Source organism: Alexandromys fortis, unplaced genomic scaffold (genome assembly GCF_014885135.2).
Source record: "Alexandromys fortis isolate MF-2015 unplaced genomic scaffold, M_Fortis_MF-2015_v1.1 scaffold_5, whole genome shotgun sequence".
NCBI classification, from domain to species: Eukaryota; Metazoa; Chordata; class Mammalia; order Rodentia; family Cricetidae; genus Alexandromys; species Alexandromys fortis.
This window is the reverse complement of record NW_026067924.1, coordinates 11,225,809-11,251,663: the sequence shown is the minus strand read 5'-3', so window position 1 is coordinate 11,251,663 and position 25,855 is coordinate 11,225,809. Positions and strand designations below refer to the sequence as shown.

The 25,855-nt window shown below is 40.9% G+C and overlaps 1 protein-coding gene across 1 annotated transcript in view; it reads right to left on the bottom strand.

Moving 5' to 3' along the window:
* Cdkal1 (CDK5 regulatory subunit associated protein 1 like 1) overlaps positions 1 to 25,855 on the bottom strand; it is a 627,408-nt gene that overhangs the window by 516,152 nt on the left and 85,401 nt on the right. Inside the window, exon 5 of the mRNA XM_050142389.1 lies at positions 25,376 to 25,460. Coding sequence (XP_049998346.1) covers positions 25,376 to 25,460 — 85 coding nt within the window. The remainder of the gene's footprint in view (positions 1 to 25,375; positions 25,461 to 25,855) is intronic.

Below are 25,855 nucleotides of genomic sequence, written 5' to 3'. Positions count from 1 at the left end.
TCCTCAGAACACACAGGAAAGAGACAGAGAAAAACTCAAAAGGCAAGTGCCAGGTTAAGAGTGCTAACAAACTAAATTATCTACTATTATACTAAACTAAATTCAGTATCTCTATTCATGCTGCCAGCCACTGCCAGTCCACCTAGCCAGGTACTCAGACGCTCCCAGCCGCAGCCCATTGCTCAGAATAAGCACTGCTATCAATCACTCTCTCCAGCATCATCAGGCAGGAGGCAGGTCCCCCTCACCCCATGCCATCTGCACATGCACCTGCTCTAAAAGGCAGCAACTGTTCAGTCTGCTGGCTCAGAGATGCCCAGGTCCAATAAGCCCCACTGTGAACTCATATTTTCTGCAGGAACTCACCCAAAGACCTAGAAAGAAAAGATAACAGATGCCAAAGACAAGACACAAGAGAAAAATGGCAGTTCCCGGATGTGAGCCCTATCACCTCCTGGTGGACGGGTCAGACAACACCATAGTGTACAAAACTTCAAAGCCATGAAGGTCTATTAATGCAGCTGTTTGTTTCTGTCTAAAAATCCACGTAAGTATTCCTGCAGGCAATATGCAGTTCATTTTAGACTATATTCATCATTACATTTGAGCAAAATGTAATGGTAGCATATGATATCAGAATCTTTGTTATTCTTACAGTGATGAAAGTAGTTAAACAGAGTGGTGGGAACATGTATCTTCTTGACTTTTCTCAAGGTCAGAATGTCAAAGTGGTGATCGTTTTCATGTATGTGGTAAAGTAGTTGCCACTGTAAGAATTCTCCATGGCTAATTCTCAAGATCCAAGGCGCTTATATGCGCACATCTGAGAGGCATGGACTCCACAGCAAAGTCAAAATAATGGTAAATAATCCCAACAACTGTAGAAACATTCAATTCTATTTGCAGGAGGGGCAGGCACAGAGGAGAAAAAGGAGGAAAGGGTAAAAGAATGAGCGCTCATTGTGATAAACATTCAATTGGCAAAACTGAACCAGATAAAACTAAAAGCATAGGAAGGTGGGTAAAAGGAAGAGGGGGAAGAAAGAAAGGAAGAAGGGAGGGCACAGAAAGACAGAGAAAGAGGCAGGGGAAAGGGAGGCTCTCCTTCATTACCAGACAACACTATTCATGTATCTTTGGGAGCCAGTACAGGGTTGCCCTATGTAGCCCTGGATGTCTTGGAGCTCACCCTGTAGACCAGGCTGGCCTCAAACTTAGAGATCCACCTGCCTCTGCCTCTCAAGTGCTGAAATTAAAGGCATACACCAGTACTTCCCATATGAGGGGAGTTAGTTTATAAACTGCTCCAATTTAATCCAAAACTTCACCTTTCAAGTATCTATTAAAAAATTAAAAAAAAAAACCTGTAGTAACAATAAATAAAGACAAAGACTTACATCAAAGATGTTCATGTATTTAACTGTTATGTTCACAGTTGTAAATAAAAACCTAGATAAAATCTAAGTCCTCAAAAAATTATAAATATGTATAAAACTTTCATATATATGTGAGCATGTGTATGTATGTAGTGTGTGTGTGTATATATATATATAAAGACAGTATAGGAAATGCTAGATGAGTATTTACTAATATGTTAACCACAGAATCAGCACATAAGATGATATGAGTGACTTTTATATCATATCTTTCTAATGTTCTATATTGGTACTGTTTTATAACTAGGAAGAAAAATAGTTCTTAAAGTCCATGGATCAACCACCACTGCAATTTCTGAAAATTATCCTCACAAAACAAAAGCTTTATTCAATAGAGAGTTTCTTCTCATATGATTCTTAATGATTCTGAAATTTTCATTGAAAATCTGTAAACTACCAGCAATGATATTCACAAACTACCAGCAACGGTAACCACAGTACCACTGACCCACATGCGGGATTACACAGCACACATGAACTAGATAGATCACAGCTTTTCTTCAGCAATTTTATTACACCTAAAATTACTGTAAGAACTCACTTTTTAGGGATAAGAACTTAAGAAGTTTGGAAACTGACCTTTCATCTTACCACCAAGTAAAACATTTAAACAAATGAAATGATCAATAATTCCTCACAGATACATGAGAGAAATAAGACCACAGGACACACTACTGCCCTAATACTGAGCAGAAGAGGAGTAGAATTTGCCAAAGCAGAAATCACAGGAACCTGTGCTGAGCAGAGACCCTAACTCTAATTGTTGGCTTTCTGGAGCTGTTGTATAGACAGTTCTGGAGCTAAAATTCCATGGCACAAGGAGGACCCTAAGAGAGATGCATGGATACCACTGAGAAGAAGAAATGGACAAGATCTCCTGAGAAATTGGGAGAGAGGGTGAAGGGAAGGAGAGGAGAACATGAGGGAATGGGATGGTTGAGTTGGGGGAGGGACACAGAGGGAGAACAAGGAAAGAGATATCTTGATAGAGGGAGTCATTATGGGGTTAGGAAGAAACCTGGTGCAAGGGAAATTTCCAGGAATCCATAAGGATGTTCCCAACAAAGACTCAAGCAATAGCAGAGAGGGTGCCTGAACTGGCCTTCCCCTGCAATCAGATTGATGACCACCCTCATTGTCATCACAGAATCTTCATCTAGTACCTGACGGAGGCAAATGCAGAGATTCACACCAAGCGCTGGGCCAAGCTCGGGGAGTCCAGTTGAAGAGAGAGTGGAGGGGATTATACGAGCAAGGAGACATCAAGACAGAGACAGCTGACCTGAGCTAGTGTGAGCTCAGTGACTCTGGACTTACGAGCTGGGGAACCTGCATAGGACCAAACTAGGCACTCTGAATGTGGGTGACAATTCTGTGGCTTGGGCAGTCTGTGGGGTCACTGGTAATGGGACCAAGATTGAATCCCTAGTGCATGAACTGGCTTTTTGGAGTCCATTCCCAATGAGGGGATACCTTGCTCAGCCTTGATAAAGGGAGGAGGATCTTGGTCCTGCCTCAACTTACTATGCCAGACTTTGTTGACTCCGCATGGGAAGCCTTACCCTTTCTGAGGGAATGGGGGCTGGGGGGGGGGGTAGGAAAGGAGCGAGAGGGAACTGTGGTTGGTATGTAAAATGAAAAGAAAGACTTTTAAATAAATAATAATAATAATAAAATTCCAAAGCACACAATGACTCCATCAACTGTTAGTTTTAATTCTAGTATCTTAACAGTTTTCACACTAGATACAGAAGAAGACCCCCCACACACACCTGTGGTGGTTTGACTGCAAATGGTCCCCAAAGGCTCATAGGAGTGGCACTATTAGGAGGTGTGGCCTTGTTGATGTAGGTGTGTCCTTATTGGAAGAAGTGTGTCATTGGGGCAGGCTTTGAGGTTTCAGATGCTCAATCGGGCCCAATGTCTCACTCTCTTCCTGCAGCCTGCCAATCCAGATGTAGAACTCTCAGTTACCTCTCCAGCACCTGTCTGCCTGCTTGAAGCCATGCTTCCAGCCATGATGGTAAGAGACTAAACCTCTGGACTGTAAGCCATCCCCAATTAAATGCCTTCCTTTATAAGAGTTGCCATAGTCTTGGTGTCTCTTCACAGCAGTAGAAACCCTAGCTAACACACCCAGGAAGCTTCTGGTAGGACCACAGTAAAAGAAGTCACTTGGAAATGAAGAACCACAGCACTCAGTTCTTCTAGACAAGGAATGCACTAAAGAGAACAGAATATAACTAACTAGACCCTAACCTGCTGTAGTTTTGACTAGAGCCTATCTGATTTGGGGAAGAAATACGCAAGACAAGCCCTTTGAAACCATCCAGTTCTACCTAGGGAGAAGGGACAAGGAAACGCTTGGAGAGGTCACAGTACAAAGACACAAGCAACCATGACACAGAGACCTATTTACAGAACTACAGAGTACTACATTACTAAAGGCTGGTCTACAGGCGGTTATTTTACCCCAATAGATCATGCCTACATATCAAGAAAACATCACAAAGTATGATTAAAAGCAAAAGGCACAATCTGGAAAAAAAAAAGTAAACACTAAAAATAGACCTAGAAAAGTCAAGATGATCAGACCAGAAATTTAAAACAATGCTTAATATGCTAATGGCTCTAATGGAGAACACAGACTATGAATAAGAACAAAAAGGAAATGCTTTGCAGTAAGCTATTGTGACAGAGACCGTGCCTCCCCTGGGTACAGTAGCAGTCTGGACACAGCTACTTAAAAATATTCTGAGCTAAAGGGTACCTCAACAGAAAACAAAATATAAAAGGAAAAAGACGACTAGGAAGCAAAAACATTGGAATATGAAAAGTTACACAGCAACAACAACAAAGATACTGTGTGTAATGAGAATCCTAGAGGAGATGTGATGACAAAGCCTTAGAAGAAACACACCAAAGACTGAACACTAAGAAATTCTAGGCATTGTCCTACACCAACCAAAGAATATAAGAACATTTTGCTGCCCAAATAACACTGAGCAGCACAATTGCAAAGGAGTTGTTCAAATGATAGAGAAGCAAGGTAAAATATGGCAGAGAAAGACCACATGAGGGGAGAACTCCTATATAGGGGAACAAAGACAAAAATTACAACTGACTTCGCGACAGAGGCTGCTGAAGTAAGAAAAAAAGTAAGTGAAGAATTTTGCTGAGGCATAAGCTCTAAACTCAGGGAACTCACTCTTCAGAAGTAAAATGCAAGATTATTCTCCAGGAAAAACTGAGCCTTTTACTGACATTAGAACTCCTTCCTGAGAAATCTTAGATGACATCCACAAAGAAGAAAAAATGACAAAGGGCAGAGATGTAGACCTACACAGAAAAGAACATTAACAAAGAAGTAGTAAAGGAAAAACGTAAAATTTTTAATTTTCTTATACTTAATTGAGCTAAGGGACAAGTTTAAACTTATTTTTAAAATGAAAAATACAATAAAAAACTAAATAAACAAAAGCAATACTCTACTAGAGTGTTTAAGGGTTCGTGTAATCATTAATTAGGATATACAAACACAAGACAAAAAAGTAGGGGAATACAAAAGGGTACTCAGTACACGATAGAGCCACAAAGCCATGAGACAGATGGAGATAATACTTGATGGCACACTACCATGAAATATATGCAACATTGGGTATTTATGGGTAGGAGCGGTGCCTGCAGAGGCCAGAGGAGGGTATCAGATCCCTTAGAGCTGGAGCTGCAGGCAGATGTAGGTGCTAGAAACTGAACGCAGGTCCTCTTCAAGAGCAGCAAGTACTCTTAACCATATAGCTCCAGCACTATAAAACCATATATGAAGTTAAAACATAGCAAAAGTTGTTCATAGAAACATATACAGACCATGCACCACAGCATTTACAGCTAAGAAAACTATCCAAACCTGCCATGGCTAAGTTGTAGTTACACCTCATAAGCACTTGTGGCACTGCGAGAAATGAGTCCTCTCAGTATGAGGAGCATTTTTTCCAATAAATTGCATATTATATTTTATTATGTGATCTCTCATGATTTTTGTTTGTTTTTACCATTATATATACTATGATCATATGTAGTGTGTATATACGTGTGTGTGTGTGTGTGTGAGAGAGAGAGAGAGAGAGAGAGAGAGAGAGAGAGAGAGAGAGAGAGAGAGAGAGAGAAGATACTTGGTGCATGTTAACAAACAGATTCACCATTAACGCTTCTTGGTCACTATTAATAGTTGAGTTTTGGGGAAGTCAAAAGTTACATGTGAAAAATCAAAGTTTTTGAGAAGGCCCAGTCTGGCCTCAAATGTGCTATGCACACACAGATGACCCTGAAGTTCTGACCCTGCTGTCTGCACCTCTAGGGAATCACCACTGCACTTATGCAGTGCTGGCAATCAAACTCAGGACTTTAGACATGCTAGACTCTGCCATATCTGCTCCATCCCCAGCCTCACATATACTCTCCAGCTGCTGGGTGGGCAGAGGGGTGCCTGCACCTCTGCATTTTTCTCCCTTCTTTTTTTTAAAGATTTGGTTTTTTTTGTTTGTTTGTTTGTTATGTATATGGTGTTTTGCCTGCACCTCAGAAGAGGACACCAGATCTCACAATAGAAGGTTGTGAGACACCGTGTGGTTGCTGGGAATTGAACTCAGGACCTCGGGAAGAGCAAGTAGAGTTCTTTAACCTCTGAGCCATCTTTCTCCAGCCTACCTCTGCATTTTTCAAGGTCCAGCTGGTCTTATGTACAGATCTAACAAAATATATACAAAAATATATGTAAAGAAAAAAATCAAAGCTAATGAATAAAATCAAATAAAAAGTTAACAAATTCAGGGCTCTATATTCATGGATAGGAAGACAATATTATCAAATGTCAGTTTTTATCAATGTGATTGTGTAATTAATGCAATGGCACTCAAAATCCCAGCATGTTGTTTTGTAGATTATCAACAAAGGGATTGATTCTAAATAGAGAGAGACAAAATACCTACAAAATCAACATAATAACGAAGGAGGTTCAAGTCACAGGAGTGCCACTGACACTGCTCAAGTTAGAGACTTACCATACAGTTGGCAAGACAGCTCAGTGTGCACAAGCACTTGCCACATACGCTGGATGACCTGAGTTTCATCCCAAGAACCCACGGTAGAAGGACAGAACCAACTTCCAAAAAAGTATCCTTTGACTTCCATAAGAACTCTGTGGTATGGTCCCCTGTGCATGTTCCTGTGTGCAAGTACACACATATATACATAAACACACACATACACACCAAAACATAACAAAAATAATAATAATTTTTAAATAAAGATTATTTAAAGAGTTCAAAAAGGTCTAATAGAGAGTGTGCTATTCTCAAAAGAATAGATGTCAGTGAGCAAAATAAAAAGGCCAGAAAATTCAATGCAATCAATTAATACTTGGCAAAAGAACAAAAAGCAAAAGCCTAGAGGCTGGGCTGGACAGACGATCCAGCAGTTAATAGTACTCACTGCTCTTGCAGAGGACCTGAGCGCAATTCCCAATACTTTCTCAGCTGGCTCACAACCACTTGCAACTCTGGTTCCAAGAGGACCTGATACCGCTGGCCTCCACAGACACCTGCACTCACACACATATACCCACACAGAAACACATATGCGTAAAATTTAAAATAATTTTTCAAAAGCATCATCCCATAAGTCAGGCATGATGGTACAGCTCTTGAGAAGTAGAGGCAGGAAGATAATGTATTTGAGGCCAACCTGGGCCACAAAGTGATTTCTAAGCCAGACTGGACCACAAGAAAGACCCTGTCTAGAGGGGGCTGGAAAGGAATGATAGAGAAAAGGGAAGATAAAAAGATGTTCCTCATCATGCACTATAAGAAAAAAAGATATAAAAACCACTTGCCTCTTGCAATGGACAAAAACCTAAAAAAGCGGGGGCTGGAGAGATGGCTCAGTGGTTAAGAGCATTGCCTGCTCTTCCAAAGGTCCTGAGTTCAATTTCCGGCAACCACATGGTGGCTCACAACCATCTGTAATGAGGTCTGGTGCCCTCTTCTGGCCTGCAGACATGCAATCATTCAAGACAGCTTGACTGGGGAACTAGATTTGCTTTCTGCAAAACTGGCAATCAGCCTTTTCAGTGTCTTCCCAAGACATAAAAACGTGTATGTCTTATGAACATTTGCATATTAGTTTTTAGCTCCTTTTCTCACAAAGGCTAAACCTTGCAATCAAGATGCCTGGCAATAGGTGAATGGAGAAACAGTATAACCAGATGGCTTTGCTGAGACTATGACTACATTGTCCCTGTCACACCCTCAGAACAAAGCTACCATGCCACCTGCTAAATATAAGACAACTGTTCCAGAGCCCAGGTCTAGTAGCAAAAAAAAAAAAAAAAAAAAAAAAAAAAAAAAAAAAAAAAAAAAAAAAAAAAAAAAAAAAAAANCATGGTCTTGGGTTGTGACCAGCCTCCATTGGATGGCTCCAAACCCATAGCCCCACAGATAGGAAAGGTTGGCTTTGGCGGGTCATAAAACAAAAGGAATAGTTGGAAAATAGAGAGAGAGAGAGAGAGAGAGAGAGAGAGAGAGAGAGAGAGAGAGAGAGAGAGAGAGAGAGAGAGAGAGAGAGAGAGAGACTCTCATCTGAACTGGCCTAGAAACAAGGCAGATGGGAGTGCCCAACTAAGGAGTACCAAAAGGAAGTGAGTGGGCTTCCCAAAAGTGAAGCATGCTTAGGGCTAGTGCTACTCAGAAACATTTCACAGTCTACACTACACCCAGGAGTTCTTGTAATAAGTTACAAGGTTCTTCATCTTCACAGACCGTCTTGTAAAAGAACCACAAATACATTCAGACCCAGGAAAACAACAGAGGCAAAAGCCAACCAAGAGGGAAGAAGCTTTAACTGTAATTCTCTAACATGTTGAAACAAATCATTCATCCTCCCAAACCCACTTTCAATTGTTAACAAAATATCAATTGTACACTTAAGGTCTTCTATGCTTTGGTATGTTTGGTTTCAGAATTGTTATTTTGTCTTCTTAAAATTACATCCTGATGTCAGGAAACTTTGATGGATCAAACAAGATGCCTCTCTGCAGCAAGCAAACAAGAAACACAGGTTTAATTTTGCTCTGTTACAAACAGCCTCTCCTTGCTGAACAGAAGAGCATTGTTAGCTGTATTTTTTTTTATGTTCTTAAAGCTCCACAATTTGATCCAAAAATGCCCTGTTGGTACCAGCTGTGCATATAAAGCGATGTTCAGAAAGCAAAGATTTCTTTTTAACCAGAACAGAGTACTTTCAAAAGAAAGACAGAGAGAGACAACTTACCCACCCATATTAATAAAAACCTTCCTTACAGAAAGAACAATTCCAGGCAAGTGACAGCCCATCCTCCTGTTAGCTAACCTTAAAAAGAACCCATAGTGAAACAGTCGTGATTTGAGCTAGTGAACATGAGCGTCAAACAGTAGTGTATTCTTAGTAAGAAATTGGTCCTGGCTTTTCTTAGCCTGGTGCACACTCACAAGCAAAGTCAGCTCAAATGTACTACCACAACTGCAAAGTCTAACAGCGCTTGGGGTTCACTAAGAGAAATGAAAGCTTTTAAGACTCAACACCATTGATAATATCACTGTAATCTCATATGTGTTCTTCCAATATGGTTCAAAACCTCAGAGCATTACACGATGTTTCATACAGGAGTCTTTCTCTAAAGCCATCCAGCCTTAAAAAGATTCATTCACAGTTGAAGCAGGGACCATGTGTGTCTCCGGCACTAACTACTGTCATGAGATGATTGGTACCTGAAGGAACAGACAAAAGGACTGGCCCACAAGACAGTCTGAAGCATAGGTCAGCTCTAGCTACAGGTAACAGTACTGCTTATGCCCACCCTGTACCCACAATCTCAAATTACTAAATGATCTGTTTAATTAATTCTGTCTACTGCCACCAATTATAATGACTCCTTTGTCAGCCAATTCCAAAGACAACAAACTCCTAGGAACAATCGAGGTCTCACATAAAGAGGGCTGGTACCAGACTGGAGTCCCGGGGAGGGCAATGAACAAGAACACAAACTTCACTTGAAGGGTTTTCCTCTCGGCCTAGGAGGTGTTTCTTTCACTGACAACTATGTTCCCAGAACTCATTTGTAATCTAGATTTGGACATATGCCTTTAAAACATCTTCCTGAGCAGACACATCCAAAAATAAAGCCATTTATCACAAATTCCACTAATTACCAATGAACATTTCATAACGAGTATTAAACAAAGGCATGAAGTTACTCAAAATAATTAGATGAAGGAAGACACAAAAGGCAAAGACAAAACAAGAAGGTAGGAAAGCACTCTTAAAATTTGAATCCTAGTAGAAAAAAATTCAAAAAGAAGCAAAAATAAAAGGAACCTGTCATAAAACTATAAAATTATTATTATGTAATTACATAACAGAATTGACAACAGAAAAAAAGAGTTCACAGGTTGAAAAGATGAGCGAATTTAACTGGAACAATCAATTCCAAGACAAACCCCTACTAAAACGTTTCAAAAATAAAAAATGTTCAGACTCTCTGGGAAGAAAAGATAAAGTAATGAACAAAGGTGAATATATTTAACTAGCATCAGAGATGCCAAAAACAAAATCAAAAGTAATGTAAAACAAGAATAGAGAGATATCCTCCTAATAAGCAATGAAAGGGGTATAAGTGGTTTTGGGGGGGGGGGGTTGTTGGTTTGTTTGTGAGACAGGGTTTCCCTGTAGCTTTGGAGCCTGTCCTGGAACTAGCTCTTGTAGACCAGGCTGGCCTCGAACTCACAGAGATCCACCTGCCTGTGCCTCCCGAGTGCTGAGATTAAAGGTGTGCGCCACCACCGCCCAGAAAACATTGTGGTAAATAGCATCTATAGTAGCCAATTATTAGGACAGAAACCTGTGTGACTTGAAAATAAAATATACTCCATAATAGCCCACGTGTGAGCAGGCCCTCACTGGTGGCATTATTAGAGGGGTTCTAGACCATTTAGGAAGGACAACCTAGATGGAAGAAACAGGTTTCTGAGGTAGGTCCCTTGTGGTTTCTTGTCCTTGGCCCCTGTTCTCTGTCTTGGCTTCCTTCCCACAGTGGGGTGGAAAGAGCCCTCACCAAGGCTCCCAAAACTATAATGTCCACAACTTTAAATATGTATCTGGAGCCAAGCAGGCGTGCTTGGAGGGCTCTGGAACTTTAAGCTGTGTCTGCCACGTGACTTTACAAGGAAGTTCAATGTTGGGACTAACATTGGCCACATGACTCTTAAGTCTTTGGAAATGGTTTGTGAGAATTTGGGAAAGTTTGGAGAAGCAAGATGGAGAACAAGAATGCTATGCGTGGAGTGGATGACAGTGTCGGTTCTGATGGCCTCAGAAAACCAAACGCTGACAGGAAAGTGAAGAGCAACAGTTCCATGCACAAGGTTTCACTTGAAATAAAGGCGCACACACTGAACTAGAAGCCAATCATGTTATGCCATGACAAAGAATTTGTATTCTTTTTATCCATGCACGGACGCTCTGTGGGAAACTGGCTGGCTTTCAGGTGATGGACTAGTTCACTTGACTGAAAAAAGTTACGGCAACAAAGCCTGGGCGCCTGGGTGATGCTGCAGCTTTGGTAAGATTTAGAGTAAGAATTGAGGGGGGAAACAAAACAAAACAAAACAAAAACAACAAAAAAACAAGTGCAGGAAGACATAAGCACTTATAGAATTCAGAGTGAAAGAACTCATGTTTAAAGTTGTAACCAGAGAAGGTGCAGAGCTTTATACTATTAAAAAGAAGCCACACCAATTGCAGCAGGAAAATAAAAAACATGCTTTGAATGTAGCTAGGCAACCTCATCACCTCAGGAGCAAAGACACAAATGTGTAAAAAGCTAAAAAGACATACATTTGCAAAAGAAGACCCTTACCACTCTACTTACTTCCAGTCACCTACAGAATTGCTCCCTAGGATTTGTTTCCTTAGGTGCAGCTTAAAGACCTGCAGATGCCACTGGATGTAGCCTCTTGATGTGGGAGTGTCATATCAATCTGTTGATTTCATTGGCTGAGCAATAAAGAAACTGCTTGGCTGGCCCTCATAGGTTAAAGCATAGATGGGAGGAGAAAACAGAATAGGATGCTGGACGGAAGAGGAAGTGAGGTCAGACTCTGCTCTGCTTCCAGAGGGACCGGACAGCCGCCATGCTTTGCTCTCTCTGGAGCAGAGACACCAGGATGGACTTAGGCTAGAATCTTCCCGGTAAGCGCACCTTGGGGTGCTTACACACATCATTAGAAATGGGCTAGTCCAGGTGCGAGAATTAGCCTGTAAGGGCTAGAGTTCATGGGCCAAGCAGTTCTTAAATGAATACAGTTTGTGTGTTGTTATTTCGGGCATGAGCTAGCCAAGCGGCCAAGCGGCCGGGGTGTTGGGGACGCAGCCCCGCCGCTCCTCTTATTTCAACAGCCTCTGGTATAACTCATGCAGATAGAGTGCATTAACATTGACCCGCTGGTGCTAATTTTATGTGGATACAGAATACAAGACTGGTTCAGTCATAGAGGCTTCCAACAATATCTATCAAAAATAGTGGGTAAATCTATCCTTCTTCTGTAAAGTTAATTCAACACAGTGATAAGATAAACAATATAGAATGAACCATCCATCAATATACAGTCAGTTACATAAAAATATCATGCACACAAAACTGAACACTATGACTCCACAAACAGCAGCAAGAAGTATTTTATAAACTGATAATTTAAAAAATGAGACCGCTTCTTACACATATTAAGTTATTCCAGGATGCACAGTTGGATGTAGAAAGGGAACAGAAAACAAGAATGAAAAAGAAGATAGAAGGAAAAGAGAGAGAGGACAGGGAAAGGCATGGGAACAGCAGGCCGCCTGCTGGTGCAGGCTGCGGTAAGGGGCAGAGGATGGTCACCGTCAGACTGTAAGCATCCACTATAAAACTTGGTTGTTGCTGTTTTTAAACGATAAAAATACATTAACCATAACCAAAAAGAAAAATAAGTGTCACAAATATTAGCTCTTGAGGAATCTGGTTAAGGAATATATGCACATTAGTATATTATTCTTTTAACATTTCACTTTGTCTAAACTTGTATCAAAATTAAACTTTTATAAAAAAAAGAAGAGGACACATAGAAAAGAAGAACCAGTCCCTGTCCACATGGCATCCAAAAGTGACCCGACCACTCTACAAACAAAGGAAACCTGAGTGAAGGCCAAGCTGGCATGCAGAACATGGCATGACAGAAAATAAAGGTAGGAGGGTGAACAGAACCCAGTACCCAGGATGCTTGACAGCATCTTTGAACCACTAAATTAATCAAAAGTGGAACTGCCCATCCTGACGCCACTCATGCTTTGAGATGATTAATTTTCCTTAATGCTGACAGACACAGCTGTGTAAATTAAATTATGCAGAGTCAACATGAGTTCAGACTTGAAAAGGGCCTAAGAGTTTAAAGAAAGAATATCCAATCACAAGCAACTATCTATGAGATAAGATTACCATGCTTACCTAACTCTATTACAATTATTGGGTTGTTGGCTTTTTTGGAGCCCATTCCCTATGGTGGGATACCTTGTTCAGTCTTGATACAGTGGGGAGGGTATTGGTCCTGTTTCAACTTGGTATACCAGACTTTTTCAGCTCCTCAAGAGAGGCCTTACCTCCTCTGAAGAGTGGATGAGGGGAGAGGATGGGGGGGAGGGCAGGAGAAGGGAAAGAAGGGAGGAACTGAGACTAGTATGTAAAATTAAAATATTTTAAATAAAATAAACAATTATCAAGTTGTGTTTCTATTATTTTTAAATATTAGTTTTTATTTTAATTTTATTTCTTTATTTAATGTGTATAGGTGTTTTGTCGGTATGTTTGTCTGTGCACCACATGCATGCCTGGTGTCTACAGATGCATGAATCACCTGCTTGAGTTACAGATGATTGTGAGCCACCATCTGGTTGCTGTAAATTCAAGTCCTCTGGAAGAACAGCCATTGCTCTTAACTGCTGAGCCATCTCTCTAGTCCCCCATATTCTTATAAATAGACTACTTCTCAAGACCTGAGACTGTCTCTTTAGTGTTTAATTGACAAAGCCTTCAATACATAAAAATCCAACAGCTTCTCATGAAGTTAATATCAATTCTCTCTAGCATATCACATAAAATTAGCTGGCTAGCTATGATAAAAGTATCATTTAATTTGGAGAATTAGTAAGAATTTGGTTTGGAACAATTATAGTTTGTAGACAGGAACAGGGAAAATTGAAGTCAAATGCACAGAATATTCACTGTCAAATGGGGGAGACATTCCATACATATTTAACATGGAGGCCAGGGAACATAAACATTTATTTCAGATAAAAGCTCCAGACCTGCTATCTTAAGGTTAGTATCTGGAATGTGTTTCTTCTGACTGGACCGAAAATAGAAAGATGAGCCAAATGATATTTCATAGGAGTGATAAGAAAAGTCTAGAAGATTCTATCTTAATTGACAGGGAGAGCTAGTTAAATCTCTAAACAGCAGCACATAGACTCCAGACACATCAGAAACATCATATTCCTGTGTATGTGAAAGGGTTCAGGAAAGGGTAATGTCAACACAGTCACCAGTGAGTGAGAGAGAAGGTACTTTGAAGTACAGCGGTGACTTGGGTGCTTCTCAACTGGACAGATTGCTGGAAACAGATTCTGAATCAGCTGCTGGTAAATGCATTAGGCTGTGGCCAGAGAGGAAAGCACCTAAAACACTCCCAGGAAGGTGTGTTACAACACTTTGTGTATTACAAACAATGATGCAACAAATGACAATATGTTCCAATCCTTGCAGGCAGGTGTTTTTAATATCTGTAGGAAAGGTCATAAAACAATAGATTGCTAGATGAAGGGGCACGTGTGGTTTTCATGCTATACTACTTATCAATAAGTCACGACTTTCCCAGGAAACGATGGGAGTTCAAACCCCCATCAGCAACGTGACAGCACAAACACTTGCCCACAGTCAGAGACTGGCCCTGCTTTTCTAACGGTCTAGTGAGCTTAAAAAGAATCTCACTTAATTAGTAACTAATTTTAATCCCTGACCGCTAGCAAATACATATTCTAAGAAAAGTTTCTTATTTATTTGCCACTAGCACCTCCTCTTCCACAAACTATTTGTTCATATCTTTTAGATCTTTTTAACAAGATGTTGAACTTAAGCAATTCTTCAATATCACTTATTTATATTCTAGAATATATACATGCTATTAAAGGGTGGGGAAAAAGTGTAACTAACACATATTTCATGGCAAAGATGCTCAATCATAAATGAAAGAGCCTGTGGATGAGTTACAGTAAGTGTCATATACATACATACACACACGCACAAGTGTGCATGTGTGACTGTGGTTACTGTGCCTGAGTGTATGTACTTATTTTACTGGTTTTATTCTTCGTTTCTGCCTTAATCACACCTGGACTTCCACAGGCCATATAGAAATTTCAATCACCAAGAAGAACAGTCTCTTCACGATCTGTGGCTGTGATACTGATGCCAGATGCACCTGCTATTTTGTGCAGGAGCTGCAGGACTTAGTCTTCCACAGTTCAGGCCTCTCTACAAAGAATCCCACATGTGGTATGTAGGTTGCAAATGTTCCCCGACCAGGACTACAATGTCTCATTAGAATCCAGGTTAATTTCTGCATGTGTTTAATTCTACAACGTGTTTCTCGTTCAGCTTCCAGTTACAATGTCTTATTAAGAAGTGTCGTAAAATTGGGGAAAGCATATGGGGCCTCGGGGCACTACTGTTCTTGCTGTATAAGCTGTTAAGTACACAAGTAATCAGGCTGTAGTTATTGCTCCGGCACTCACTGTAACGCTATCCACAGGCCCTTTCAGTAAGTCTGGCTAAGCACTTCTATCTGGAAAGACACATTATCAAGCCTTATTTCTGTTTCCTTGTATTACACTTAGAGGATTGTATTAACTGATATATATATATACGTGTGGCAGTAATTACGACAGTCATGGACTTTTCTTAAAAAGTATACTTCAAAATACAAATAAAATAATGATGAAGTCTGTTGAAGTTCAGATGCACTGCCCATGTCTATAGGATAGATAGCAAAGAATCCCACCACACCACCATCCAGATTCTAGGATTTTTAACCTCTCCTTCACCGCTGTGGGGACCATGATAGGACCTCTGCCAACTCAACCTATATAGTGCCCTTTTTTACAGGACTCGGAATGTTGGTGGCTTTTCTAACACCTGGCTGCCTTAGTCACTTAAGTAGTAGGAGAGTGGAGGGATTCAGAAACATCTCAGGGTATCACTGCCCTCAATCACCCTGGATTCCAAAAGTCCTGATTAGAATCTACACTACTCCAGCTGATCAACAAGGTGGCATGTTTCAAAATCTTCTTTGACAATCTGAAATGATGACACAAATAAAATGTTTGCTGCCCAGAAGAATGAGAAAATTGCAAAGTTTCTCAGAACTGTCAGTGCAATATGCACCAGTTCTGCTCTGAGGATTTGATAATTGCTATTTTTAAAATTTATTCTGATAATACAAAATCCTATGTTATTAAAGAGGTAAAATTGAATATTACAAGAGTAAGTTAGTTTCAACTATGAATGACCCAAACACTGTACATTGATCCAAATCATACTCTCGTTTAAAGAAAAGCATGCCTTTTCCTTAACTACTCTAAAATACTGAAAGGCACTTCAAGAAGGCACCAAATTAAGGCTTTCAATTTTACCTGATTCCTCTTGTAGAAAACAAAAAAAAAAAAAATGTATAAGCCTGAGTACATATTGGCTAGTTGGCACAAACAATGCACTGCTGACTTCTAAACCATACGGTTAAAAAGGTCTTTGACATCACTTTCATTTGTATTTTTCCCATAACAATTTCTGTGTGATGTCATCATTATCTTTCTTCCTGTAGTGACACTGCTGGACCAAGGAAATCAGAGCCCCTGAGTCCACCCTGCCCCAGTAGGGACACTGAAGGCAAACTGTGAAGGTAAACGTGAGATCAGAATTGAAGTCTCCTAGCTTCCCTCAGACAGGATCCAAGGACAGCAAACTACAGCAAGCCACGCCCTGGGGAAGATTAAAAATTTTTTTTTCTAAATCTCCACTCTTAAATCTAACATTACATTTTTATCTTATAAAAGGAACTATTGTTCTCAGCTATAACTTATTTTTAGAATTATACAAAATAATGTTTTCTAGTATTTAATTATAAAATGAATTTAATCCCCACATAACCTGTTTCCTCTACAATATAAATTCTATTCCTGTTTGCCATCCAAATTCTTTTGAATTTTCTAGTGTCTAAGCCATGGTTAAAAAGACTGTATGACAGAGTTCAGTCTCAGAGATTACATACACACCTTCCTTACAGAATCCTTTTCAGATATGGCCATGTAGGTTTTAAGAGTAGAAAATATGTACAAGACCCAATTTTCTTTAATACATTCTGCACCATCAGAGCCACGAACGTCTCCTGTGTGTTTTGCTATTGGATAAACAGAATGAGGGAAAGTTCTCAAATGCCAGTCAACTGTGTTATTTCTTAAACAGTCTGAATACAGATAAGAACAGAAAGGTCTGCCTGCAAATATTTTTAAAACCTCCTCTAAAATACCGGCCCTGGCAAATGATAGAAAGATAAAGAAAATGTGTGCCTTACTGCTGAGTTTACTCCCTGTGGTAGGGTCATCAAGTCAACCCCCAGTGAACAATCTCTAGTTCTGTTCTTGCACAGCCCTAATTCTGTTGACATCAGTGGACTACAACCAGAAGAAAGGGAAATACACTGTGCTTTCCGGCCTCTTTCACATGCAGGTAGTTCTCTGATAAAGGCACAGACAAGAGGCAAACTCTGGTTTTGAGTAGAACTCTCTAGAAAGTACCTCTGAAAAAGAAAGAGGCAGTCTCAGTTGGCATACTCTTCTTCCTACTTTTGGGGAGACACATGTGGTGACTGGGAAGTCACAACTGTTTGACACCATCAGAAAAGGGCCACTAGTAACGTAAACTCTTCAGTCCCTCCTACCCCTCAATTGTGAAACCAAACTAACAACACGGTAACTGTGGAACTGGCATTAGATCAGAAAAATAAATCCCCTATCTTATTTAAGCCTCTATTTATTAGGTTTTCTATGACATTTTCTAAAGCTAAGTGCAAAGTAATACAATCTAATAAGAAAGAGATACAGAAAGGGTCTTTGAAAATCCACGGAGGAAGATATTAGTCCGACAGAGGCAGAGGGTGGAGGGTCAGGAAGATAAGCGCCCAGAGAAGCAAACAGACAAGGCAGTGCACTCATTTGCCCAAGGATCACCATCATCTACTGCCTGCAACCCTGACGGTGGCTGCCCCGGGAGACTGAGGGGAATTCAGGCAAGAAGAATGTTCCAGTACAGAGATACTCATAAGGGGCGACACACAATCTGTGCTGGACTGTGCTTACATCCACCTTCCAATATGTATTCATCAAGCTCCATCTTGTCTCCAAAGCTACATCAGGGCCTCCACATAAAGTTACAAAGGGGAAAAAACCCTGTGGAAGACTCACATCATAGTTAGTACCTCAAACTCATAAAGCACTCTCTAGCCAAAAGCTGGGCTGCACACTGCCTGAAGACTGCATCTTCCCGCCGCTAGAACCCTAGCGGGTCTCCCTAAACCACAGAAGACTGTACCTCAGTGCACCCTCCAGTCTAAGCAACTCATTCGTGTGGCCCAGAGAACACCCAAAACTATAAATATTGCATATTTGGGTAGCATGAGCTAAGTGGAAAAGGGTTTTTTCTTTTCTTTTGTTTATTATCAGTTATTCAACAACTCTGTGGAAAAATTAAGAAAAATTACGTTTGTCATACTCACAGAACACAATAGGGAGAAAAAGGGCTGTTTACAAACACACAAGATCAAGGAGAATATCATTCAAACCAAAACAATAGAAAATCACTCTCAGCTAAGAGGACAGGCTTAGAGCATGGTAAGTTCCTCTCTGATCCTGCTACAGCAAGTCTCTGCATGCCTTCCAGAGCCTCCACCTACAAAGCTGTTAGGACAACGGCCAACACATATATTTAATTATGTAAGAATTCAGCACTATCGGCCAGCTGTTGCCATTCAGAAAACACTGACCTCTTTCACTCACTCTCTCGCACAGAATGGCAGAAACAAAGCAACTGTTGATGCGACAGTAATCATGAAATATGCAAAGTACCATTCTCCAAAAGACTTGCGATAACTCCACAGCCCAGCTTTGCATTTTAAAGTGATTTGCTCCCTCTCAAGTGCTTTTCTGTTCCTTATTTGCAAGTTCAATGACTAATCTAACCATGAGTTCCTTTTGTTTCTATTCCTTTAAAAAGTCAGCCATGAATTCAAATACATTTCCTAGGTTCTTTTCAATCCAATTTCTCACTGGAATACATAATAAGATGACTCTCTTCTGCCCTCCATGCATCTCTATGATCCATGCTTACAGGACAAGCAATGTAAGGGCTGTCCTACACACCCATAACTCTTAGTCCTCACTCTCAAGAGAAAAAGAAAATTAAGCTTCATTTAATGTTCATAGAAAGCTCATTCCTCCAATAGTACCCTCAATTCCAAAGCCGCTGAAGGTGGTGGGAAGGCCAGGAAGGCCCACAACAACAGAGAGTAGACCACACAAACTGTGACACATAAATAACCGCCAACAAACAAACTCACACATGGTGGATGGAACCACAGCTAACCCATCAACAACTCACCAGAGAAACCTGCACTGCATCAGATCAACTTTGGATTCAACTCAGTGAAAACCTCCTCAGTAACTAGTTAGCAGCAGATCTGCAACAGACCTGGGCACCTCAGAAATCAGAACGGCAGTCTCTCTTTCCTTACCCAGGTGTGTCTCAGCACCCTAAACCCTAATACACAAACTTAACTTTCCTAACACCATCACTTCTTCACACGTCTTCTGCTCTCAGTGTGGTGAGCTCTGATGGCTTTTGCTCATTCACAGAAACTATAAACAGTTGGATGCTCAAATGTAACATAATGTTGTAATGTTAATAGTTACACAACGGGCTTGGTGGTGGTGGTGGCCCATGCCTTTAATACCAGCACTTGGGAAGCAGAGGCAAGAGGATCTCTGAGTTTTAGGCCATCTGGGACTTAAAGCTTAAGTTCCAGGGCAACCAGGACCACACAGAGCAACCATTTCAAAACAAAAACAAAAAACAAACAACTTGTAAATGACAATCCGCTTGACTAAGATATTAACAGTGAGCTGCTAAGGAGTGACAGCAGAAGGAAGGACTCTGTTCCTTCCCAAAAGTGAAAAGAGAATTCAGGCCAATTAAACAAATATGTATTCAGTGAGAAATAATCAGTGTGCCTCAAGCTCAAGACAAAACAACACATTTTCTTCTCTCTGACTGAACACGACCCAGGAGTACAATACTGATGCTCTTGGCTGGTTTAATTTGGTAGAAAAGAAGGTAGTGACATCCACAGCCCAGAGCTACCAGCATGGCCAGGTGACTCCAAGGCACAGGTGTTCTCAATGCTGTCCCTCAGGAAAGAAACCGGAGAATAACTAAGGCAAAAACTGGATATCACCTCTTCAGGAGAAGAGAGGGAGGTCCCTCCCTTGCCTATAGGAAAGCCAGCACTTCTTAAAAGAGAGTCCTCGATGCAACATTTGAAAATTAGTATGTTATTCACCTATTTTTAAAAATACACCGTGCCTATGAAATGGAACCCATAGTAACCTTGGTCCCCAAAACAGAACTAGTAAATAGTCACCAAACAAACTAGTAAATTGTCACCACACAGAACTAGTAAATAGTAGTAGCAACAGCAGCATATAGAAAGAGTACCCAATTGATGTGGGAGTGATTTCTTATTAATAAAGAAACTGCCTAGGCCCCTTGATAGGCCAACCCTTAGGTGGGTGGAGTAAACTGAACAGAATGCTGGGAGAAAGAAGCTTAGTCAAGGAGTCGCCATGATTCTCCTACTCCTACCGGACACAGAGGTAGGATCTTCCCTGGTAAGACACCTTGTGGTGTTACAGGGATATTAGAAATGGGTTAGATCGATATGTAAGAGCTAGCCAATAAGAGGCTTGGAACTAATGGGCCAGGCAGTGTTTAAAAGAATACAGTTTCCATGTAATTATTTTAGGTAAAGCTAGCCATGCGGGCGGCCGGGTGCCGGGAACGCAGCCCTGCCACTCCTATCACTACACCCAATGTTCCATGAAGCTGAGGCAGACGGATTAAAGGCTGGAGCATGGTGGACAACTGGAGACCCTGGTATGGTGAACTCAGGTAACTGTGGTCACCGACATGGAAATGTTCAAGAACACACTAGTCCAGAAAGCGGAAAAAAAGGTAGGGTCTGAAAAAGACACGGAAGGAGCCAGTCTGCTGCAGTCCCCAAATGATGGAAATGGGTGGAGAATGGGAGAGCGACCCACAGTGAGCAGAGCAGTAGAGAAGGCATTGCCTTAATAGACAATGTGTAAAGCACCACAGGCCAACACCCCAACTGACTTCATCACAAAAAACTGGTGAGCAACAACAGGTGAAGCAACAAGATTGCACAGGGATGCGTCCCACCTGCTCCTGACCCTTCAGACAACATAAAACTGAGATCAGGTCAAGCCACTCAAGCAGGTAAGTGAAACCCAAATGTGGGCTGGGGAGATGGCTCAGTGAGTAAAAATGCTTATGCTCAGGCCTAGTGATCTAGGGTCGGGTCCCTAGAAGCCATGCAGAAGTGCAAGCACCTGTATCCCTGCTGCAACTATAGGAAATGAGAGCTAGGGGCAAGAAAGTTACAGAGGCCAACCTAGCTTAAGCACAGGTAAGGACACCCTGTCCCCAACAATGTGGCAAGACAAGGACAGGCAGTTGAAAGCTGTCCTCTGACCTCTACAAGCATGCTGTAGTCTGCGCATGCCCACATTCTCACACAAACATTCTTCCCCCTTCCTTCCTCCTCGTGTGTGTGTGTGTGTGTGTGTGCGCGCGCGCTTACGTGCATGTGTGTGAAAACAATGTGAATTAGCTAACCAGTTTCTTACAAAAAGTCAAATGAGGCCCAGTGTGCTTTTACTTTCTATCAAATTTTTTCATTTAAATTAAATGAAAATTAAAATTAACCAAGGCAATTATAGTTAAAAATATTAGTGAAGCTAATTAACAACATAATCGGTTGAGATCTTCACTTTCTTTTAACCAGGGTGATTAATAATTGAGAGGACAAGCCCTTGTCTATTCCTAGCAGCTCAGCTTATTCTTTGAATCAATTTACTTCATGTATTTTGGCTGAAATAGTACTCTTGTTCCTCTGGCAATGTACAAAGAACTCAGAGATAAATCCACGTAAAACAAACAATATTTCCACAGTAGGGTTGAGAGTAAAGCCATTTGTTACTCTGCTCAGCAAAACATTGTACAAGGGATTCCCTGTAGAGAAAAGACATCACACAAAGCAGGTAGCCAGTACTTCAGGCCCACCTTTCCTGCAGTGTCCCTCTCTCTCTCTCTCTCTCTCTCTATATATATATATATATATATATATATATATATATATTTTAACTCTCTCTCTATATATATATATATTTTAACTATTCATGCGAGTCATTTCCTTTGGCTATCTAACCCATCCTGTCAGCATTATCATATGTTACTCTGAGCAAGGGTGGTTCAAAATGGAATGACTCTTGTCTGTCTGCTTTATTGAGTGACCACAGTGCCCATTTGGGTAAAATAATGTACAAGGTCAAACAGAGGTCATCAGTCCATGATCAAAGCATGCTAGCTGCTCTTCCTGTCTTTACATGGAACACACACGCTGTGTTTATTTTTACCAGCCTCTACGTGACCTCCTTTTGGTGGCACGAGAAAGACCCCACACTTCTGAAAAAGCAGAAGCCAGAGGCTTTGCTCATTTGATACTCTCATTAAGACCATTTTTTTCAAACTTTTGATCTTTTTCATTTACTCAAGGGTTTCTCAAGTTAAAGATCATATTGTTTAAACCACAGTGGAATAATGAATCAAACAGTAACTGGGTACTGAGATGCTCAAGAAGGAACAGAATGATCCACCAGGCAGCATCATGAAACACAGGCCCCCTAGCAGTTTTTATCTGAACTGTTTCAGCCAATAACAAGAGTTCAAAGTTCAAGGCCAGTCCAGAAAGTCAGATTCACTTCTATTTTTGTTAGGTAAAGCTGCTATGACTTCATCAACCTGATCAATGATCTACCATAAAACCTCAGGAACATTAAAGAAAGAGCGAGAGCACAGCTGTCGTCACACACAACTGCTGGATCATAAATGAGACTTGTATCAATCATATGAAAAACACAAACCCTGTCGCTCACCTTTGTTCCTGTTATCCTTTTATAATGAGGAGGATGGTTCTAACTCATGGTTCAAGAGGCAAAATGAAGTGACGGACAGTAGATAATGAAAGGCAAACAGTGACTAGACACCAAGAATACACTGGAAAGGAACAAAAGCAGACGCTCAGAGACGTGACGAGTAAGAAGGAGTGGCAGGCCAGAGCACGTGCACGGCAAGCTCCAAGCCCTGCGGTGGAGCTCAGTGGCAGAGCGGGTTCTATGCCCACGCCAGAGGGAATTTATTTGTAAGTACTGATAAAGCAAAGCAATTGCTATGGATAAGTGATCCAAGGAAGAAAAAAGACTTTGATGTCTAATAGAAAGGACTAGCCACCACAGGATGGACAAGTATCTCATTCTATTGAAAAGCATAAAGTAACACAGAATACATACAAGAGATGGATCCACAGGATGTGGGCAGATAAATGTGTACCATAGTAATTACATATTTATTACATACATGTAATAATGTATGACTATATAAGGGTCACAAATTGGACATATTTATCTTTTCTTGTTAGGAGATGGCAATAAGTAGGAAGGCATGAACATAAAGTGAAACACTTGACAAAAGTCTTCATGTATATACATGTCACTTGTACCTGATAGGTTCTCAGTGTAAATTGCTTTTGATATGTTACCTGATTTTATATTTACTCTGGAAACAAATCATACATTAGTTGAAGTGTTACTTTAGTAACACCTGGTATAGAAGGATCAAAAGCCTTTAGAGCCATAATAAATACTCAATCATATAAAACACTATTTTTCATTTTTCTTTCAATCAAGAAGAATAGTCCATTAAGGGAGCTCTGCTTGTAGCTCCTAGCTCTGCAGAGCTCTAAGAACACGTTTCCTTCTGGGATTAGTGCAGCAGCTTCACCACGTGTCACACTGACATTGAGGCTTGTTCACCAAAGAACTGCACTGCTTACAGAGTCTATAGCAAAACCATCAGGGAAAATTGCATGGGGGTTTTCTTTCCTCTTTTCCTTTCAATCTTTCCTTATGTATTTTTTTGGGGGCGGGGGTCTGCCCTGTGTGTTGTTCTGGTGACGCTGTAGGGTGAACTCAGGACTCTTCTCACACATGCTCTACTGCTGAGCTATATCTGAAGATAGACTAATCTGTATCACAGACCATCTTCTCCAGACTGCAAGCGTGGCCCTCAGTAGTGCTAAATTGTTTTGTATAAATTTTAACTGTCCTATAGACAATGTGAATATGACAGATTTCTCACTGAGAGAGAGAGAGAGAGAGAGAGAGAGAGAGAGAGAGAGAGAGAGAGAGAGAGAAGTTTCTGGAAACGAACAGCAGCATCCTCTGCTATGGTTTAGATCTGCTCTACTCCTGGAGGTAGCCCTCCATCCCTGCTCCATCCAGCCTTGCTACCTCTGCTGTGACACAAAAATTTTTGTTCCTTTTGAGTTAAACTGTCACCTTGGCCTCTCACCTGCACGTACCTGGCATACACGGCACACACAAGTGCATACATATAGATTTAAAATAAATATTTAATAACTAAATAATAGAAGCAAAGCTAAGAAAAGGCCTGGCTGTCAAGGCAATGGAAACTAGGTAACACATCTGGGACTGATTAGAGCTGAGTGTGTTAAACAGCAATGGAAATGAGCCAACGGAGTCAGAGAGGCTGAAAGCCTAGGAGGAAATAATTTATACAATGAGCTTTCTAAGGACAAAGTGAGGAAACAACCTAAACAGCAAGGACTCATGTACCAGTTATCCTACTGGAGCTCCTGGCACACGCCGCACCACTGAGAGCATGGCTAACGGGAGGCAAAAATGGCTATGGCAAGCAATTTCACCAGAAATGCCTGCATCCTCTGAGAAGAACACACAGACCAGACAAATTAACTTCACAAATGTTCAAAATGCATTATAAAACTCTTTAGTAAAACACTGTTCATTAGATTAAACCCCCCCCCAAAAAAATTAGCAGCTTAAAAGTCCCGCTGGATAACGTTTCAGTGACTTCCTTAATCCAGCTGGGATGTTTTTATTTGTGAGTTAATTAGAATAAAGTGTTTTTATTTAAAAACTATTTAAAGTCTAACTCAAACTTTTTGTTATATACTCAAATATTTAATAATATGAGGAATCATTCAGTAAAAGGTAAAAGATTTATATGAGCTGAAGAGAAATCAGAGTAATATAAGAAATCTTTCAAAAGCTCATCTGGAGACAGTGAGAGGACGCAGAGGGGTAAGGCACTTGCCACCAAGACTGACAGCCTGAACTCAACCCCAAGGACTCTCACTCACAGTAGGAGAGAACTGACTCCAGGGACTGTCCTCGGGCCTCCGTGTGCACACTGTGGCACATGCACACAAATAACTACATGCTTGCTAAAAGTAAAGGCTTCTGAGATAATACTGGCTGATACTAGCTCCTCCCTTGGTTATCTGAAAAGAAAAGCATGGGGACCTCCTCCTTACTTGATTGAGTTTCGGAAGTGGTCTTCAGCCGGGTTTTTCACAGTACAGCTGTTCAGAAGCCACAAATCTGCATCTGACGCATTTTCTAGTAAAAGAAACAACACAAAAAAGAAAAGATAAATACTACATTTAATCAAATCAAAAGCACGCAAGTGCTTACTTACCAGGCAGTATGGGAATGTTAGGGAATGGGGAGAGCAGGTAGTAACAAAGTCGAGGGGACAGTTACAGTACTGCCAGCCAGAGATCACAGTTCAGATCAGGTTTGGGAACCTGTAAATGCAGGGAAGCTGGATGGAACGTATACTGCATCATTTGAAGTCTTTCACTATTACAAGCAGGGCTCCAGTGAGTGAGTGAGTGAGTGAGTGAGTGAGTGAGTGAGTGAGTGTGTGTGTGTGTGTGTGTGTGTGTGAGAGAGAGAGAGAGAGAGAGAGAGAGAGAGAGAGAGAGAGAGAGAGAGAGAGAGAGAGAGAGAGA